The sequence below is a fragment of the Castor canadensis genome, chromosome 15, assembly GCF_047511655.1.
Source record: "Castor canadensis chromosome 15, mCasCan1.hap1v2, whole genome shotgun sequence".
Lineage (NCBI taxonomy): Eukaryota > Metazoa > Chordata > Mammalia > Rodentia > Castoridae > Castor > Castor canadensis.
Window position 1 is genome coordinate 1,233,468 of NC_133400.1, and position 21,290 is coordinate 1,254,757.

Below are 21,290 nucleotides of genomic sequence, written 5' to 3' on the forward strand. Positions count from 1 at the left end.
TTCCGAGGACCAGCTGTGTGCTGGGGACACTGCAGACATGGAGGAGCAAGGGGCAGGAAATAGGGAGGAGCAAGGGACAGGGAACAGAAGGGACAAGGGACAGCAGGGAGCAGGGAACAGCAAGCACAGGCCTGGATGGTGACTGGGAGGATAGCTGGGTGCTGTCTTGGGTCCTGGAGGGAAGGTGCAGGTTCCACAGTGCGTGTGCCCTGTGCACGCTTGCTGGTCAACCCTCTATGCCAGGTGGATCTCAGCCACCCCCTCCAGGCCCCCAGCCCTTTATCTTGGGGTGGTCTCTGGCTCCAGGGGGGGGTCAGTTGTAGGAGGGCCTGATGGCTGTGATTGCCCCAGCTCGAATGTGGGGCGGTGAGGGGGGAGGTCTCAGGACAACCTACTTCCCAAGGTCTTGGGGTGGTGGGAGGGGTCCCAGAGCCTGGGTACTTTCCAAGTTCCTCTGCCACAGGCAGGGAAACTGAGGCACAAAAGACAGGGTGCCCAGGATTCCTCAAGGGCAATGGCAGGCCTAGACTATTTTTTTCCCTGCCTGGTATTCCAGTCAAGGACCTGACCATCCTCTCAGGGGCTGCCCACCCCATGGAGGGCCAGGGTACCCACCTGGGCTGAGCCCCATCTCTGCTGCCTGCCAGCTTTGTGGAGTGGGCTGGATGGTGGTCTCCAGATATGTCCACCCATCGTGACCTTATTTAGGGAAAGGGTCTTTGCAGACGGAAAAAGATCTCAAGATGAGATGATTCAGGATCAGGGTGGGCTCTAAACCCTGTGACCTACGTCTCTCAGAGAGAAGAGGCAGGGAGGAGATAGAAAGGCCACATGAAAACTGCGCAGAGACAGTGATGTGTCCCCTGCCAAGGGTTGCCAAGGACCACCTGGGACCGCAGACACTGGGAGAGGCCGTGGGCAGATTCTACTCTGGAGGCACTATAAGACTGGCACTGCACTTTATGACCTCTGCTTTCTGGTTTCCAGTGTGGAAGGGAAGAAACCCATGTCAGCTGTGGTGCTCAGGAGATCTCAGTGGGGAGGATCTGCCTACTGCCAGGATGTGTTCAGGCACCACCCATATTCCAGTTGGGGACAATGAGGATAGGTGACCAAGAGCCTGGGTAAAGCACTCGCTGCATGGCTGGTGCCAAGGCCAGCATCCCAGACACCAAGCTCGGCACCATTGGGTAGGGGCTGGCAGGCCACGAAGGGCCAGGTGGTAATGGCAGGACACCAGGCCGTCCCTTCTGCGCACAGGACAGTTTGGCCAGCACCAGGGTGGGCCAGATCTGCCAGCAGGCAAGAGGGGGGATGCAGGGAGGCGAAGTAGGGCACAGCCAGAGCAGTGTGGGTAAAGACACAGTGCACAAGAGCTGGGCTGCGCATCTCCAAGTCACCGGAATGTGGGCTGAGTCATCACCAGAAGTCTTGGGGAGGAGATCTTCCCTGGGTATCCCGTCCCTTCTGAATTTATTACCTATGACAAAGACATAAGTGAAACTGACAGGGAGGGTCTGACTCAACTCCCTCTAGTGCTGGCAGAGATACTGCTGGCCAGGCTTGCCCTGTTGTGATTTGGGCTCTGCCATGGCAGTGACCCCTGTGCCAGCCTTTGGGGCTCTCTACATGGCCAGGAGTGATGGATTCTCAACCTGTGGTGCCTTCAGAACTCCTATACCCTCCCCAGGTGAGGGAGCCTTGGGCCATTGTGGGCTGACCCACTCCACATCTATCTCCAGAAGTTATGTGGAGGTTGGGCTCAGGTGGTCCTATTTCAACCTCTAGAGCAGGGGCTTTTTCCTGCTGGGTCCACCACCCTGCTTGGAAGCCAGGGGCCTCCCCTGGCCTCACTGATGCTGTGGTGGCTTGTGACTAAAGTGAGTGAGCTATAAGGGACACTGGATTGGCCAAGGGCAGAGCCAGCAAGGCCAGGCTGGGTGAAGGAGTTAGCTCCCTTGCTCATCCACCACCCATCATGTATCCATCCATTCACCATTCATCTATCCAGCCATCCAGGTTCTCTATGCATCCATCTGTCCACTCACCTATCCACCATCCATCCACCCCCATCTCCCATTCATCCATTTATCCACCCATCCATTCACCCATTCACCATCCACCTGCTCATCTCACCACTCATCTGTCCATCCCCCATCTGTCCAACCAATTTCCATCTATCCATCCAGGCACTCATTCACCATCCACCTGTTAGTTAGTTAGATATAAGCAGCAAGCCAAGGAAATGCAAGGGAGTGTTCAGTCTGTACCTAGCAACTTACTGATTTTGAGGACTAAATCAGTTACACAAAAGTTAGCTGTATCTCCTGTCTAGTTATAAAAAGAACATAAAGGCTGCCAAAGCACAACACCAGCTCAAGCTCAAAGCAGCTGGGGTGACCAAAAGTTTCCTTTGGGTCATTAACATGTCATTTTAATCTTGTGATTGCAGAGTCCCCTCACGTCCCCTCCCCCCAAGGGGCTTCTCTTAGGTGGTGATGGGTAATCACGTGCACAAAGGAATTGCTGTTACACAGCAAGGGAGATGTCAGTCACTGAGGAGCACATGCCCTACGAGGTGGAGAAGAGGGAGGGATTCAAACAAGTCCCCCTTACACCAATATGGAGGCAGGACATCCAGAGATTGGGGGTTGGTCTTCTCGTTGAGATGACCTGTATTTCTGGAGGATGTATTGCTATAGTTTTCACTATTTTTGCATCTTGCTTGAACTCTTTTCTTGCAGAGATGCAAGAATTAAGGACTCAAGCAGGGTGCTGGTGGCTCACGCCTGTAATCCTAGCCACTCAGGAGGCAGAGATCAGAAGGATCACAGTTCAAAGCCAGCCCAGGCAAATAATTTGTGAGACCCTATCTAGAAAAAACCCAACACAAAAAAGGGCTGGTGGAATGGCTCAAGTGGTAAGAGCACCTGCTCAGCAAGCATGAGGCCCTGAGTTCAAACCCCAGTACTGCCCCCTCCAAAAAAATTGAGGACTCCAACAAAAATTCTGGTAACACATCCACTCATTCAGTCCACTACTCTGTCTGTCCATCTACCCATCTACTGTTCACCCATTTATCCAATCTTCATTTCATCCTTCCATCTACTCTCCCACTCTCCATTCACCCACCCATTTACTCATTTATCTATTCATCCACACGTGCATCCATCCAGCCATCTGTTTTCCTGTCCTTTCATCCATCCATCCATCCATCCATCCATCCACATACTTATCCATCTGTCCACCCATGGCCCTATTAATCCATTCCTATCCATTTACCCACTTATGTGTCCATCCCCCTACCTATCCATCCCCCCACCCACCTGTCCACCCATCCACCCATCCATCCATCCACCCACCCATCCATCCCTCCATCCATCCATCCCTCCATCCATCCATCCATCCACCCATCCATCCACCCACCCATCCATCCATCCATCCATCCGCCCACCTGTCCACCCATCCTCCACCCATCCATCCATCCGTCCACCCATCCATCCATCCACTCATCCATCCACCCATCCACCCATCCACCCATCATGTGTTTCTTCTGTGCCTGGCCAAGTCTGGAGCTGGCTGGACCCCTAAGGAACCTAGTCTCCAACTCCTGGTTTTGCAGTGGTGGAAACCACTGCTGGATCAGGGAAGGGTTGGCAACTCAGTTCCAGATCAAGACTATCAACTCTCCGCTCAGGGCCTTGCGACTTGGTTTCCTTCTTGGGCGCTTGGCCCGATAGCTGGTGTGTGAGGGACCGTGGGAGAAGTCCTCCTCCCCAACTTGCCCCCACTGTGAGCAGCCCCAGCCCAAGGAGACCACGAGGAAGGGTTACCAAGTCCACATCAGCTCCCTCCTCCTTCTCTGAGGGGAGAAGAGGAATTGCCTGGCTGATAGGACCATGGGGCAGGAGGCAATGTCTTCCTCAGGCAGCAAGGGGGAGAGAATGGGGACCCATCAGCCGAGCTTGATAAGGGGCCGCTGGATGTTAGCAAAAATATTTAGACAATAAACGAAGTATCGGAAAAGCACACGTATCTTTCAGAAATCAATCATCTGAGCGGTGTCTGGACGCCTGGCGCCAAGGCAGAGATAGTGGCTCGCTGGGGAGATAAGGGTTAATCAAGGATTGAATTCTGCAGAGATGGGGGGAGGAGGGCGGGAGGCTGCTGGAGCCCAAAGGCTCTTCTGACCCCCACACTCCCCTGGCCTCATCTTGTGCCTGGGGAGGGTTTCTACCCTGTGCCACCTCCCCAGGTTGACCTGAGTCCCAGTCTGCAGGAAGGCAAACCCTGGAGGGAGGGGTGGCTCACGGAGGTGCCAGCCCCTCAGCCCTGTGTGAAGGCACACATGGGCTCCAGCTCTCCCTGGCTCTGATGCTAGTGACTCGCAAGTAACTCACCTTCTCAGAGCCTCAGTTCTGTCATCTGTAAAGTGGGGACAGTGGTACCCACCTCCTGGGGATGGGGGAGATGAGGGGAGTGTCTGCAACATACGCGCCATGGGGGAGCAGAAGAGAGAGGCACAGGACAGGATGAGATCTCCATTGGCTCTGGGCCATGCCTGCCTTTGCCTCCGTCACTCATATGGATTTTCATGACACTTTAAGATGGAAGCTACAGAGCTTCTGCCTGCGATTCTTCCTTCAACCCCACACCTCTCCCAGAAGTCTCCAGTGATGCAGATCTCACTCCCTGCAGAGCCACTTGAACTCGAGGCTTCTGACCCACATGGAGTGGGATCCATCACGCAGGCTTCTGCTGTCCTAACATCCCTGCCTGGGGCCCCCTCTTCAGCTGGCCACAGCATCCACTGGGCATGCCCGAGGTCAACAGCCACTAGTGGCTCATCTCATTGAACCCACCCAGCCACCTGACAGGTGGGGGTGCCCGCTTCTGCCCGCTCACAGAAAGCTGGCAGCTCTGCCTCCCTCTCCCTCGGAGAGGTGGGAGGTTCTGCAGACTCCAGCCTAAAGGAAACTTCGGGGCTCCTTGTGTCCTGTCCAAGGTCCCCACAGCTGAGGAAAATGGAGGCTCAGAGTGGGCAGGGACCTGCCTAGGACTCATAGTAAGTAAGCAGCCTAAAGACCTGCACCCTGGGCAACAAGCAACATAGACATGAAAGTGGACACCCTGTGTCCAGAGTCAGCCCTTGCTGTCTCACTGAGTGGCCTGGGACAAAATAAAAGGCTGTGTGGATGACCCAGGGGCCTCCATGGGGCTACACATTTGAACCTGGGAGGTCTTTTCAACATCAGAGACTTTGGCCCACATGTAGTGAGGTGGAGGGGGACTGCCAGTGCAGGGCCACAGGAGCTGCAGCTGCTGTTGCTTCCCCACAGATGCTGCTTCAGGCTGAGGTCCTGGAACTCATTTCTGAAGCTAAGGAACAGGGGCTCCAACTGCCGGGTCAGAGCTGGGTAAAGCTGCCAGGGCAGAATTCTGGCCTCTGGGCACTGGAGAAGTCCAGCCCACACAGCCCTGTCCTCACCTGCAGGGAGTGCCAGGAAGGCTGCCTTAGACAAGAGACCTGGCACCATATGGCACTGGCCAGCCAGTGCACACCAGGGGCCAAGCCATGCTTGAATGCCAGTCACCTCAGGAGACCATGAGAGTCCAGGCCCTGGGAACACTTGCACATTGAGACACTTGGTCCTGGCTTAAGAGCAGACCGGGGTGCCACTCGGCCCCCTCAGGCCAACACCATGGGGCTTGGAGGTATCTCCCAGAGGCTTGTGTACAAGCCCTGTGAATTTCTGTCATCACATCCTATCCACACTGCAGCTCAGCTCACACTTGCAGGCCCTTTTCAACTTAAAATGGAACCCTTGTAACCCTCTGCCATAGACAGAGGAGCCCAGAAGTAAATCCAGGACAGACACACTGTGAGATGGTGTCCAGCAGGAAGGGGGCTGCCATGGGGAGGCTCTGCCCAGGTGAGGGTGCTGCGATGAAGAGGGCTGACCAGTATGTGCTGCCACGCTGACCACTGCACCACACCACCCGTCCTTGCATCACAAGGTTCTCCTGGGCAGAAGGGGGATGGCGTTCTTTCCCTCACTGAAGCCCCCAAGTGCCTTGCAGCACCTGCCCCACTTGGGCCTCCTTGTCACTGCGACACAAGGACATCATGGCAGCTCCGAACCCTGATTCTTGAGCCTCTTCCCCCTTTCTGCCCAGCTCCCACTGGAGGTTAAGGTTAACCCCCACTTCCAGGGGAGCTTCCCACCCTCTGGGACCCAACACTGCAATTCCTGTCTCCTGACAGACTCCTCCCAAAGGGGCCAGAGCCCCTGGGTTGGGGTATCAGCCAGCCTAGTTCAGGGGCTGCACACTGCCCTAGGCTGGTCCTTACCGCTTCTGCCTTCCTGGGGGATGAGGCTCTGGTCTGGATGCTCCCGGGAAACGGGCCCCAGGACAGGCCCTCGGCCAGGCTGAGTCGGGCCCGAACACACGTCTGCCCATCCTGGAGCTCCAGCTCAAGGTCCTCTGTGGAGAGACAGGACTAGGGTGAGGTTTGGCCGTGGCAACCCCAGTCACCTCCCACTGGGTAGAACCTCAGCAGGCCTGCCGAGGGGCTGAGAGGGAAGATGGTGTGTGGGCTTCTATTATAGTAATGGGGAGGGGGCATGGGAGGACTTTTTAGGGCCCCATGTCCTGCAGAGACCACAGCGAGGGATCTGTAGCTCAGGGTGGGCAGGTGGCTGGGGGCCCCTGGTTAGCTACACTGCAGGCTTGAACAGGGTCTGCAGAACCTGGCCCCACTGTGTGACATCTGTGGAACCTTGTGCAGTGGCTGAGTGGTGGCCCCACATGGTCTGTCCACCTACATCCATGCACGTGCAGAGAAAGGTTTCAGCAGATGTGACTGAATGATCTTTTTTTTTTTTTTAATGAAGGATCTCGAGGTGAGGTCAGCCTGAATTAGCAGGGGGCCCTGAATCCAGTGTCTGTAAGAAAAGGGGACAGAGAAGGCAGAGAAGACCCAGTGGACACTGGAGCCATGCGGCCACATATGAGGAGCTGGAGGCAGGGCTGAGCTGCAAGCATCAACTTGACCTGCAGACAACTGTGTAGGGCTTCTGGCCACAGACCACGATGGGCTGTTTGCTGTTTCGAGCCCTCAGGTTGTGCTAATTAGTGGTGTTAGCCACACACCTGGCTGCCTCCTGCCCTCCCTGAGCCTCAGCCTCATTGGACAACAGGGATGATGATGGCCACTCCCTCAGGGGGTGGTGCCTCCTAGGCTGCACACCTTCCGCTCAGGAGGGCAGTGCCACCTCATGCCTTGCCTGCCGCTAGGGCTGCTGGCCCACGGAGGCCTCACATGGCCTGGCCTGGTCCCCTGGCTGGAGTGCTGCGGCGGCCCCACTTCCTGGAGCCCCATCGGGCAGGCTGTGGCCTTAATGGGCGCGATTATCAGATAACTGCCCGCCTAATGGCAGAGATAAGGTGTAAATACGCCAGGAGGCCCCGCAGAGACTTTTAACTGGGCCTTTGTCTTCCCCAGGGCAGATAAGATGGCAGTGGACCAGCACTGGAGGCTGACAAGGCCCTGCACCCCTTGATTGGCCCAAGAGGAGAAGAGCTGGGGCTGAGGGGTAAGAAAGTAGCCTCTTCAGTGACCCCGGCCTGTCCTCTATTAGTGTACCTAAGACATGGGGACCCAGGGCCCTCCCAAAGGCCACCTTCCTCCCCTTCCTGGCAGAGGATGTCCACAGGGTGGACATCATTAGGGACAAGGATGGGAATGAACAGCGCTGTGTGGTCCTAAGGGGAAAAAGACACCTATTCTGATAAAGCTTCTCCCTTGTCCAGAAGAGGAAACTGAGTCCCCAGAGAACCGCAGCTGCCAGGATATAAACCTGGATACTGGTTCCAGAGCCACTGCCACCTGTCACCAGGACAGTTGCTGACCTGTCTGGGTGTTCTGGGTGTGTCTGTGTCTCTGGTCCCCATGCAGCTGGCCCTCAGGGTGGGTGTGGAGTGAGAGGATACCTCCCCAGGGCACTGGCTGCCCACTCACCCAGCCATGCAGCTGGGTCCTCCCCAGAGTGCTGGGCACTGGAGGCTCTAAACTGCACAGGCACCTCTGTTCTGCTAGGGTCCTGTGCACCCCACCCCCCGTTGCACCCCAAGAAATACAGAGAGCTAAGTGGCCATCTCCCTGTGCTTTGCATTCAGGGTCTACTCACGGGGCAGGCCTAGTTGGGCACAAGGCCCTCAGGACCCATGAGGAGACAATACTTTCATCAAGGCTGGTGCCCACCTTTCCCTGATGAGGAGGAACCCTCGATGGCTGAGTCCCCACAGATGGCACAGTGGGCCTAGGTCACCCTGAGGGGGCATGGGCAGTTCCTGTCATACCACTCCTGCTGCCCCCAGGGGTGCTGATGTCTTTCTCAGGAAGCACTAGGCTCCAGCTGCCCCCAGCCCTTGTGGGGAAAGAGGCAGAGCCAGCCCCCACCCACTTGTCCACCCACAGGCAAACGGCCCCCACCCTAATCAGAGCTCACGGCCATGGGCCCAGCTCCCAGATAAGAGCATGGCTGGCATTTTCCATGGCGGCCGCCCATCCCCTGTGTATCATTCACTGCCAGAGAGCAGGCTGGCTCCTGATAAAGGTGACAGTACCCCCGGGGGAGGGCAGTACCCACCACTCAGGGTTTGGTGCTGATGGAGCCCTGTGAGAGGTGGGGCCGATACAATGGTCACCATGACAACCCACCTCCCTGGTCCAGGATCTCGCTGACCCTTTCTGAGGATGCCTCCTGAGGGTGGACATAGGGCCACAGCAAGGCTTGGAGTGGGAAGGGGAGCACAGCTGATTTCAACCCCAGCTCACCCCAGTGCCTAGTATAGGGCACGACCTATGCAACTGTCCACAGCAGCCGTGGCGACATCCATCTGCTCAGATAGCCTCCTTCTGGCTCCCCGTTCCTGCCCCAACCCCTCGTGTGGCTGAAACAGGGTCAGTCAGGTATTAAGGCTGAGTTAGCACCCAGCAGAGGCCTCCCCCCAGAGGAAGTAAAACTGTACCAGCCAAGCGGGGTTGTGCGAGGCTGCTAACTCCCTGCACAGGTGCCTGGCCAGGGCCCTGCTCCAGGCTGAGAGTGAGTGAGGGCCGGAGGGGAGGACAGCGAACCCCATGCTGGGTAGGTAGTGGTGTGGCACAGACAGGAAGACAGCTTGAGAAGCAGGGGACCCAGACAGCAGTGATGAGGAGGTGGCCAGTCCCAGGAGGCTGGGGAGTTGCCAAGCCATGCTGGCAACGTGGGCAGGCCAGGCTATCATGACCTGGTCTTTGGCCTTGTGGCTTAGTGACCACTGTCATGAATCCTCACAGTGCAGCTGGGACAGGGATAGGGGCACAGCCCCTGTTCTGGGAGCTTTAGGGAGCAAGGCAGTCGCCAGAAGCCCCCACAGGCAAGGGAAGTGCCCATGGTGGAAGGCCAGGCCCCAGCCAGCTGCTCCCTCAGCTGGGGAATGGCTGACTCTTCCAGCTCTGGCCTCGGTGTCCCCATGCTACCTGGATGGACCCCTGACAGGTACCAGGCCCAGCACTGGGACAAGGACTAGGTTCTGGGACAGAACCTAGCTGTGGGGTGGCAGTGGATCTGGCCAGAGCAGGGGCCTGAGAGTCAGAGTGGGTCTAAAAGGACAAGTCAAGCCTCGGCCTCTGCCCTAGTGGCTGTGTACATGCTGTGAGCCTCAATTTACACATCTGTGGAAGGAGGTGGTGTCCTGTACCCTGGGGCTCCTGGGCTCCCAGCACTGGCATTGTTTTCTTCTCTATGTGGGTTTGCCAACATGCCTGTGAAGCAGGCCCAGAGAACTCAAGCAAGTTACTTAAGGCCACACAGCAGGGTACAGGCACTCTGCTAAGACCGAGCTCTTTCTGATGGAGAATCCAGCCAGGCTGCCTGGTGGCGAGCTCACAGGACTCAGCCATTGCAACCTCCCCAGGCCTCAGTTTCCCCACCCGAGCAGTGGCCCCAGGGACTGTCTCACAGCTTTGCCTTGGGGAGGCTGTGGTGTGCTGGGGGATTGAATGAGCTGGGGCTCCCTTACCTGCCAATCAGCACCTCCGTAAAAAGGCCAGGGCCTGTGTGCTGATGGCAGGGCCTCTTGAGCACCAAGTCCACCCCGAAGCCCCGACCCTGCGCAGTGGGCTCTGCAGCCAGCATGTGGGTGTCCACCCAGGTCACCACCAGCACCCACTTATCTAATCGGCCCATCACTCCCGCCCGGCCCTGCCCTTCGGCTCCCACAGGCCAGCTGGGGAGCGGCCCTATCTCAGGGATCGGGCTGTTTGCCTTTGATAAAAGTCACAGAAAAGGAAAGAAAAAAAGCTGGGGGGAGGGGAGGACAGCCCCAGGCTGAAGGAGTTCTAGAAGATTCGGGGTGGGCACAGAGTGGGCAGGCTGGCAGGCACACTGTGGACCCTGAGAACATCTGCTTCCACCACCTCCAACAGAAAAATGAAAACCAAGGCCCAGAGAGAGGAAGCAAATCCCCCAAGGTCACATAGCAGGCTGGGGAGAGGGGAGAGATCAGTGGAACAGGTGTTCCTTGGACCAAGCCACACATGAATGCCAGACTTGCATATAAAATGATTGATTCTAGCCCTGGTTCTGTAGCTGTGGCCATGGCACTTGGACGGGTCTGCCTATCTCAAGCCGCAGGACCCCCAGGTGTGAACTATGGACCCAAGGACAGTGTTAGAGGGACGGGGCTGCTAGCAGCATCGGGGGAAGCCGTTGGGGCCACTTGTGCTCTGATCAAAAGCGATCTTAGAGAGGCCGAGGTTACTGAGGTCATATGGCTAGCAAATAGCATAAGAACGTCTGGCCCAGGTCCCTCTGACCACGAATCCATGACCCCACGCAGGCCAGGAGGGCTCACTCACAGCAAATCCACACATCGGGCAGCTGGGTGCTATGGGCCTTCACAAGCCCTCCCACTATTCACAGATGAGTCTTGGAGCTGAGGAGCTGACCATGATCCTAAAGCCCAGCAGGAACCCAGCCCTCTCTCAGTCCCAGACCCACGTCTGTCGGCACAGCCAAGATGGAAGGACTAACCTGAAATGCATTGGTTGGGGGAGACAGGTGCGCCCCCAGGTAAGACATGGAGCGAGAGGAACCATGGACACACTGGACATGCACTTGAGCTCCGGCTTGGAGGCAGAGCTATGGAGAGAGGACTGGGGATCAAAGGGTCTGGATCCCCACAGGAGGACCAGAGCCTGGGAGTGGTGGCCCACACGGCCTGGGGCCACACCACTATGAAAGTGGCCCTGTGCTTGGACAGGGCCTGCCTGGCCCCTGCCTATGCTGGGCCAGCCACACAGCTAAGCCACCTCCAGGCGCTTTTATTTCATGTTATCAAGAGCTGGTGCTGAAGGCATGATGTGAACAGCTCACCTGCTCAGTGGAAAAATGGACTCCACTTTGTCCCCAACCTGCACTCGGTCCCCAGGGTCTGCTGCTCACTGCCCAGTGCGGCCCTGTGGGTCTCTGGGGTCCGGTTGCAGGAGGGCCTGCACAGCCAGCCCAGCCAGTGCAGAGCCCCAAGCCTTCCCTGAACAAGGGTTTCTAGCCCAGAACCTTCCTTCCTGTGGGTCACACGGGGCCTTCTCTTACGGTGGCTGGGACTGGAGGGAGCCCATGGGTCTAGCCTCGCCTGCTGCTCTTACACAATTCTCTGCCCACCATGTGTGGCCAGCCCTGGCTCCTTTCAACCCCTGCTGAACTCTGCTCACTGCTGCACAATCTGGGGCCTAATGCAGTGGGTGACGGTCCTGTAAGCTGACAGCGGTGGGGCAGAGGTGGGAATGGGAAGCACTGAAACCAACAGGTACCAGGCGTGGTGCCTGTCACAGGCTGGGGGAGCCTTGGGGTCCTGCTTCTGGCCTCTGTCTAACCCTCACACCTGTGGTGGGGACAATGCCTCCTTCCATTTCACTGTCCCCAGTGAGTCACACCTCAGGGGACCAGGGAGCTGCCAGGCCCTGGGGACGGTCCAGACAGCACCTGTCCTGGGGCAGGAGGTCACTGCACCTGGGAGAAGATGCAGCTGGTCCCTGGCTGCAGAAAGGCACCCAGGTCTAGACTCCTCCCCAGCTGGGGGGATGTAAAGAGGTAGAGCTGCCCTGTGGGCTCCAGCCTCCTCCTCAGGCCCAGTACCACCCTGGTGGCCAGCCTCAAGCTGACCATCCACAAAGGCGTAGGGTGGGGTGGGGGAGTACAGGGGGCTGACCTCGGGTGCCACAGTTCTGCCCAGTGGCTGGTGCCTGTGGTCCCCTCCCTGATTGCTGGGACACTGTGAGTGAGTATTGATTTTCTGACGTGAAGCAACAGCCGTCTTTATCGGCTGAACCCTGGCCCCGGCTCATGGCAGAGCTGGGTCCTCCTGGGAAGAGTGAGCTGGGCAGGGTGGGGTTGGCTCCCCAACTCAGACCGCCAGGCTGGTGGTAGAGGACAGGGGCAGGGAGAGGAGGCATAGACTATGAGGGGCTCTGAGCCCCTGAGAGTGGGGTGTGGTCTCAGACAATATCTCTGTCCCCCAGGGCACAGCTGAAGCAGCTGGACAAGCAAGAGGAAGCCTGGGGTGGCCAGTGGGGCCTGAATCCTTACGCAGGCTCCCTAGGGGCATGAGTGCCAGCCTTAGGCAAGGGCCCATTTTCTGTTCCCTCAGCATCTCCCTGTGGTCCCAAGAAACCTGAAAGCTATAGCCTCAAATGCTAGGACTCTGAGTCCTAACTGCTAGGATTCTGGCCTCCACCTTCCCACCTGTGAAGTACCTGAGGCCTGGGACCTGGGGTGGGGGTCCCTGGCTATCCCAGCCCTGCCTTGGCCTGTCTGGCGGGCTGGGAGCTGGGTGTGAGACCTTTCCCACACTATCCCTCCTACTGGCCTGGGTGCCCGGGGCCTACAGAGGGCCCTTCCTTCCCCTGGTCAGCCCATCTTGCTCTCTGTGGCTGCCAGGGCAGCTATGTCTCTGTCCACTTGCCTTCTGTGGCCATGTCTGCTCTCAGTGGGCAGAAGGGTGGGCATGAGGGCCAGTGAGAACCTGGGCAGTGGCCAGTGGTCCCAAGGGGAAAAGGGGGGCCCTCCACCACTGTTCCTGGCTGGGGTGACACCCATGCTGCCCGGCCGGGGTGCAGCAGTGAGCACTGAGGTAGGCAATGGCAATAGCAGCAGCTGGCACCTAGGCACCACAGCTGTGAGGGGCTGCGAAGCCTCCTGGAGAGGCAGCTCCCAAGCAACACCTACCCTCTGCACATGACCCCATTGGTCCACCCACAAAGGAGGCCTTTGCAAGCAGGAGGCTGAGGCCTCAGGAGGGCTACTGGGCTCCTCAAACTCTAAGTGGGCCTCTACCTGGGGTAAACCCAGCACCCTGTGAGGCGGGATGCAGGGTTGTTTCAGGGACTCAGCAAATGCCTCAGAAGAGCCCCCTTTGGGTTCATGGAGCAGTGGACACCTGTTTTCATGGCCTCAATCAACTCAATCACAGAGGAAACTGAGGGGCACAGAGAATCTGGCCACATGATAGGACAAGTGATTGAGTTCAAGTCTGTCCTTCCTCAGTAATCTGGGATGGAATCAGGGAAGGGTGATGGAGTGTGGGCAAAAGGGCAGGAGGCCCTTTCCTGTCCCAGACCCAACTCTGTCCTGCTCAGCCTCTGCTCAGGAGCCCCGGAGCTTCCCCACTGGCCTCTGCAAGAGTACTGTGCCCGAGAGCCCACAGCCCATTCCACCAGTGCCTGTCTCAGGAGTGCAGATTTCTGCCCACTTGCCTCCTTGCATCTGCCTAAGCAGTTGCACCTGTTCTTGAGACTCAGTAGGACCTGAGGTACAGGGGTGGGGGATGAGGATTTTGGCTGAACCTATCAAAGGCAGGGGTGGGCAGGGCAGCAGCTCCCACCGGTGCAGAGAGGCCTCATAGTCCCTGTAGAATTTGCTTGTTTTCAGAACCATTTGTCTGCTTTTCATAGACATTTTATAAAACAGAAAAAAGGTCTGCTGCCTTTGCCACGATGGTGCTCCTCTGGCACGTGGAGGTGACTTTCCTGAATGGCGAGTCCCCACTCAGGTAGCCCAGGCCTGAAGCCACAGGGCCATGTGAAGCTGCACAGGGTCAGCAGGTTCCACTGCAACCCGCAGCACAAGTCAGTAGGGACATTGAGACTCGGGGGATCGAGGGATGAGCCTGAGACCCTGTGGTGACTCCAGGGACCAGGAAGGCCCAGCTGGGGGCTGGCTGGGGTGGGTAGCCCCCCTCCCCTCGAGACACAATAAGGCCCACGATAGCATCTCGCCTCATCTCAGGCCCCGCTCGGCCCTTTCGTGCAGGATATGACCAGCCCTCAAGCCGACGGCAGCCCCTTTGTCCCATCTCTGGGGACCGATCTTATCGGCAATGTCCACGGCCGCCGTAATGGGAAAAACGCAGCAAGGAAATCAAAAGTTATGCACAGAGACGGAGGAGTAATAAATAAATAAATAAGGATCGTGTGGCTGTGTGGTAGGGCAGGGACTTCTCAGAGGGAATAGCAGGGGCCGGGGAGAGGCATCAGGTCCTGCACCTTGTTCCCCATCCTGGGTCAGAGTGAGTCTGAGGCTGGGCAGATCACAGCAGCTCTCGTGTCTCAGTTCACTCATTGACAGAGGGGCCTACTCCCTGGGGTTGAGCTGACCTCATTCAAATGCCACTGTCCTGAGGGCAGTGCTGCCCACAACTGAGCAGTGGTGCCTCAGTTTCCTTCCCAGGGCAGGGGGTGGTGAAGGAGATAGATCAGGAGAGGGAACAGCCTGACAGATCCCCTGGCCTCTCCCTAGCCAAGGCTGTGCCACTGCAGGGAGAGACCATTGTGCCCACTGGCCAGGAGAGAAGGCCCAGGTGTCCTGGGCCCCAACATAGCCCTGGGCAGCCAGGATCTGCACTGACCCTAGACTTGGGGAGAACCATGTGGTACATGCACTCCTGCTGTCCTACCCCCATTAGCCTGAACTGTCCTGTCCCCATCCCACAGACAAGGGACCAGATCCTAGGATGGGACACAGCAAATCCAGGACTCCAGTGAGAGATGGGACAGCCAGAAGCCAGCTTGGGTCTTGAGCCAGGGGGATGGACCTAGCGGCAGTAATCTGCCAGTGGCAGTGACAACACTAGAAATACTGGTCAACACTGTGGCTGGACAACAACCAGGGGCACTGCTGTGACAGGCCGTGGGGCAGCAACAATGACTGTGTCAGTAACATGGTTGCAGCACCAGGGACAGCAGCTGTCTCAGCAGCTGCCTGCCCATATGCCACTGCCCAGCCAGAGCCAGCCTGGTGCCTCAGATCCTCCTGATACATCTGCCACCATTGGTAGTGACCACAGGCTTGGAGGGGTGAGGTGGCACATTCTGGCCACATAGCCAGGCCCAAGAGGGGACAGCAGGGAAATTTCTGGAAGACAGCAGTTGAGGCACTCCAGGCCAGGGACCTCCCTGCTGATGTCTGGGCCAGCCGTGGGGGCCACTGGCTAGGCAGGAAGCCGGGTGGGAGGGCGGCAGAGGAAGCGGGCTTGATTAGCACCCTGGCCGAGATAGGCTGCCCTGGCCGCAGATAGCAGCTCCCGGAAGGGGGAGAGGTCTGAGGGCCACGCGTGGCAGGCGCCCAGGGTGGGGGCCCCCGCTCGGCTCCTGCACACTCCCCGCTGGGTGTCCCACTGTCCACTCACCCTCTGCCTGTGTGGTGCCCACTGAAAGCCCCTCAGCTGGACTTGGATGGTGGGTGCTCCCAGGAGGCGGGCCTATGGGCTCACACCACCTTGCTTGCCTACCTCAGTTTCCACATCTATAAATGGGGCACCATAGCACCAGCGCACATGTGTCCCAGTCACAGTCTTCTCTGGGCCTCCCTGTGCCTGTGCTGGACCCCTCGGTCGTCATGGAAGCCAATGAGACCCTGCCCCTCACCAGGGTGTCCACAGGTTCATGTTCAGCCCATGGAGCCCTCAGAAATCTCACACGGCCACTGACCAACCACCCCATGTTTCTGGACTCTTGGTGATGGCCCCTCCACTCTGGCTGCTGCTGTAGAGGCAGTGTCCGGTCTGTTCTGCTCATGTTTCTTTAGTAGCTGTAATGGGGCTGCACATAGTTAGGAGGGATTGAGTGAGTGATGGGAGAGAGCTGTTATGGAGGGCAGTTTGATGGATGGCTGGGGAGTCTTGCTTGTGAGCTGTCCCTCTCCCGTAGTTTCTAGAACCCAAGGCCTGTGTGCATCATTCAGAGTGGAGTCAAAGTCAGAACCAGTCGAGGAGGTGGTATCCTTGTGACCAGGGCTGATGTACGTGTGGATGGCCACCACCTCCAGGACCAGGGGTGGCAGGCAGATGAGGTGTTTGTCTGTCAGCTAAAACCTGGACTCCGTTTCCAAGGCAACCACCTGTCTGCCACCACAGGCCCTACATGAGGGAATCCTTGTGCTCTGAGCCCTTACCCCACCCCTGCCCTCAGATCAGCCAGGCACACACGGCTCAGGCCTTGACCTCTGCTGTCCCTCACCTGGTGTGTGGTTCCTGGAGGCCACTGCTTGCCCTCTCTCACTCAGGTCTTCTCTGTAATATTGGCTCAGCAAACTCTGCTGTGACACTGTCCCAAATCCATCACCTCTGTCTCAGCCGCATAAGCCCTTCAGTCTCTGGGTCCCTCACCAGAGCACGGGGTCCAGACTGGACAGACTCAGACAGAACACGCTGACTGACCTCCCACTCTGGGGCTGGAGACCCGCCACACACCCTGGGGCAGACAGTCCTATCAGTACTCGATGAGCACCAGGCCCCTCGTCCACCAGCTCAATGCTAAGGGGGAAAAGCAGGCCGGGTATCAGGCCTCTGGGGTTTCAGAGGGACACGACTGAAGGGAGACTTGGAGTGGGTGGAGACCTGAGGACCTACTGGGGTCCTCTGAGGACCCTCTGGGATGCACAGAAGTGGCTCCTGAGCCAGCTGAGAGGCTGGACTCTGTAGCTGACCCCTGGGCTGGTCTCTTAAACTGACCCCAGGCTGACCCCTGCCATCTGCCAGTGCCCCCTCCCCCGCCTGCTAATCTAAGACAAATAGGCCTATCGCCTGTCACACCAGGCCCCGTGATAACGCAAAATAGCTGAAATGATTTTTCCCACCCACACATGCTGGCCGGCAGGGAGGGGAGTATGGCCAGCCATCGGCCCATCTCCCCAGCTGTCCATCAGGATGGGCCATCCTGCCTCAGCCGCCCACTGCCCGATAACAAGCCTTGAGGTTTGCATAGAAAACCGGGAACTGTGAGATTAGTCAGATGGGCACAGCCCAGATAACCAGCCTGACACCCTCGCGCATGCTCGGCAGAGGGTTCTCAGCCTCCAGTAGGCCTCTGGGACCCTGGGTGGGGGACAGAGCTTGGGCCCCCAGCAAGAAACGGTGCACAGAAGACATCTCTTCTGCCCTAACAGTTGCTGCTTCTATCCTGTGCCTCTGAGATGCTCTTACTCTGATTTGGTCTCTGCAGGCAGCTGGCTAAATAGAGCACTACCCTCCGAGACCCTTCAGCACATTCATCTGACAGGCAAGAATTTGGGCCATGGTGCAGTTCGGTACTGAGCACTTGCCTAGCATGTGCAAGGCGCTGGGTTCCATCCACAGCATCACAAAAAGCAAATGAAAATGAAAATTATCAAGCTCGAAAAAGAACGAGGCCCTTCCTCACAGCCATGGCACTAAGCCCAAACCGTGACCTGTCCGTGCCCTGTCCTGTCTCCCCACGTTCACCCTGGGCCTGAGGCTCTGCCATGCCATGTCACTCAAACCTCAAGGCCTCTGAACATGCCAGCTCCCTGCCCGAACCCCCACTCTCTCCAAGCTGACTTTTAAGCCTCCGCTGAGAAGTGGACTTGGGGTTCTCCCACAATGCTACCTGGTAGTGGACCCACTACCATGCTCTACCTGGTCTCCAGAGAATTCTGGAACCGAGAACTGTGCTGTATCTGGGGATGGCTTGGGGTGGGGGTGGGGGGCTCCCTAAGCCATTGCCAGGGTGGCAAGCAGCATGGCACGATGCTCTCTGGACCTTCCTCACCCTTCATCCTCCCGAGACCTCTCTGAACAGAGGTTAGCAGGAATGAGCTCCAGGCGTGAGATACTCATGGGTGGAACCTGACTATGAGCACACCCCTGGTCACCCCATCCTTCCTGACCTGGGAACTGTCTGCTCTACACCATTTCAAACCCTAGAGCTGGGGGAACCTGCACACTGCAGCTGAGTGCATCCCAGTGGACAGTGTCTGCAGAGGCCTCATTTACCTTCCCTGCCGAGTACCTGCACCCACTTGCCAGACAGATAGACAGGGAAAGCAGGAAGGAGACTGGCTACAGGCTGAGCCCACCTCTGAGCAGGTGTGTACCCCACTGTGGGAGGATTGAGGGGAGATCAGCTCTCTGGGACTCCGAGTCCCAGCTCTCCCCAGTACTATGTACTTGCAGAGGGAGGCTGGCAGTCTGTCATCTCCCTCTGAGGCTGGTCCTGGATGGCTCCTGCTGATGGGAGCCACTGGCCAGCCCCCCAATTTGTTTCAGCCCCTGTCTCCTTCATCTGTTTGCTCAAGACCCAGCCAGGAGGCCAAAGGATCAGGACAGATGGGGTCAGGGGTGACAGGCTCAGGACACTGTATCCTGATGGAGGCTGGTATGGCTGCCTGGCCACCTCCTTTTCTGACTTGAAGTGGGGGTGAGGGGAAGCAGGGCACGTGGGGCACCAGGCACTATGGCATATCCCTAAATCCTGAGACCCTGTCACCAAGCCAAGGCTGTGGCAGTGCCCTCTCAGACAAGCAAGCAAGCAAGCAAGCAAACAAGCAAACAAGCAAACAAGTGCCTGTGTGTAGGATTGTAGACTGTAGTTTCTGGCCATTTGCATATCAGAATTTTAAACAGCCAGCCCTCTAGCAAACAAGGTCATTTCAAAGATAACAACTCTGAGTTTCTTCCTTCTGCATCCCTCTTCCTTGGGATTAGAATCTGGGCTGGGGATTCAGGAAAAGATGGGGGAGGGTGCTGGAGTCCAGTGTGCACTTTTCCAGAGCTCTGGGTACTGCAGAGGGGCTGTGGCCCTGCCAGGCCAGGGGTGGTGGCCCTACTCTGCCCTCCATGTGGTGGCAAAGGATCAGTGGTGGATCCCTGATCACAGTCTCCCTGCTCCCCTCATCTGCTGGAGCCAGGTCAGAGTCCACAGAGCCCTGGGACCAAAGCCCCCTCTCACTCTACTCCCCTCTCTTCCCTAACACTGTTGCCAGCTGACTGCTTAGGTCCCAGGGCCTCTGGTCCCACACTCCTCTGGGCTTTGCATGGCACTGTGTTCTACCTGGCCCCTCCTCCCTGGCGTCCATGGCCTTTCTGACAGTAGGACCCACTGTGCCCTAGAAGGAGTCACTCCTTTTGTAGAACCTGAGTTTCTCACACTTTATAACACATGGATGGATATGTTCTGGTGCTGAGAGCAGGCTGAGACCTTGGGTAGTGATGAGTGAATGTCCATATGTGCTCCCGGGCTAGGACCAGTTCCCTCCCTGGGTTTTCCAGATCTCCTGGCCCACAGGAGGATGCTGAGGCCATACTGTCACTGACAGCTGGGACCTGGACTATGTGCAGCCAGCTGGTTCTGCTTGTGAGGCTAAGGTGGCTGCTGCCATCAAGGCAGCAAAGCGTTCCCCCACCAATGGCAGGTTGCTTGGGCCTGAAGCATGAACACAGGGCACTCTCAGCACTACAGGGGAGTCCCAAACCTGCCCCCCCTCACCAGGCTGCCCTGGGCAAACAGAACCATAGAGGTCAGCAATTCTGCCCAAGGTCACACAGCAGAGCTGAGCTCCAGGGCCTCTGAGAACAGCTCAACTGCTTCCCTTTGAAGGAACACACTAGAGAATGGAGCTGACAGCAGTTGATAGCACAGGGCTCTTCACAATAAAAATAAAGCAAGAACCACCTTGCTTTGGGGCACTGGGGCCACCAGGTAACAGGCAGTGGCAGGAGGGGCCTGGAGACAAAAACAGAGCCAGGAGATGGTGGGAAATCACAGCACCTCCCCCCCCAGCAGCACTCTGGCATTTACAAACCCATCGCATATCCAAGACCTCCCTTGTGTTGCAGTGTGTGTCAAGGGCTCCTAGGTGTCCCAGACAGGAGAGGGGCTTCCTAGGGGGTCTTCCTGGCCACATGCTCTGGGCCTGAACCACCCACCCGGAGATGGTGCCGCCTCCCTGTACCTACTGTGGAGCATGGACTGTCACTGAGGTCAGTCTCTATACTAGCTGGCATGACCCATTTCCTGGCCCCTCCATAGAAATAGGCCTGATAAGTGGAAGTGGTTCCAGGACACTCATGAGTCTGGGTCCAGCCAGCAGACAGGCAGAACAGCTCCTGAGAGCTGAGGCCTGGACTCTAGGCTCTGTGATGTGATCAGTCGCATCCTCACATAAGACAGATAGGAAACGGAGGCTCAGGACTCCGTGCCTTCCCCAAAGCCAGATGCAGCAGGGTCCCCTGTGGTCTAATCCAGCAGAGGACAGGTAGATGCAGCCTCCCAGGCAGGGTGGGGCTGCACTTGCATTTACCCCACATTCAGCGATGGGTGGAGTGAAAGGAGCTGCCGGCCAGAGATCTGGGGACAAATGGGGGAGTTGGAGGACAGAGGGCTCACAGACAAGCAGCAGGTTGGGACAGGGCCAAGGACAGAGCACTCGGGACCAGCACAGTGAAGATGGCTGGTCTCTTGCCATGCCCCTGCCACCAGGTCAGGCACTGCCCTCTGGCCCTGACCCCACAGAGACCTGATGCCCCGTCACCAGCTTGGGTGGCCCCCAGGAGATAAGCGGTCACTGGGCCTCCCCAGCTTCCCCACCAAGAGATAAGTGCAGTCTGTGCGGGGCCTGATAGGTGGTGGCTACTGCGGCGGTTGGCCAGCAGCCACTTATCAGTCCATCGCTTCCCACTGCACAGAAATTCCTATCTGCGGGAGCCGATAGGGTGCCTCCTGACCCCCAAGGATGCAAATAGCGCAGGAAGCTCCGAGGGCACACCCCAACCCCAAACCACGGCCGCAGCCACTGGGGGCCCTGCCTTCACCAAGGTCAGGCTCAAAGCCCCATGGGCCGTCTCTGTCTGAAACGTCAGGGTGGTGATACGAACACAGATGGACCATGGGATAATGATGATGCTGATGTTTAAGAACTGGCTGCCTGGGCTCTGGAGCCAGAGGTGGC

The 21,290-nt window shown here is 57.7% G+C and overlaps 1 protein-coding gene across 1 annotated transcript in view; it reads right to left on the minus strand.

The window, feature by feature from the left end:
* Positions 1-21,290, minus strand: part of Zfpm1 (zinc finger protein, FOG family member 1) — a 61,479-nt gene that overhangs the window by 12,139 nt on the left and 28,050 nt on the right. The window contains exon 4 of the mRNA XM_020164041.2: positions 6,353-6,486. Coding sequence (XP_020019630.2) covers positions 6,353-6,486 — 134 coding nt within the window. The remainder of the gene's footprint in view (positions 1-6,352; positions 6,487-21,290) is intronic.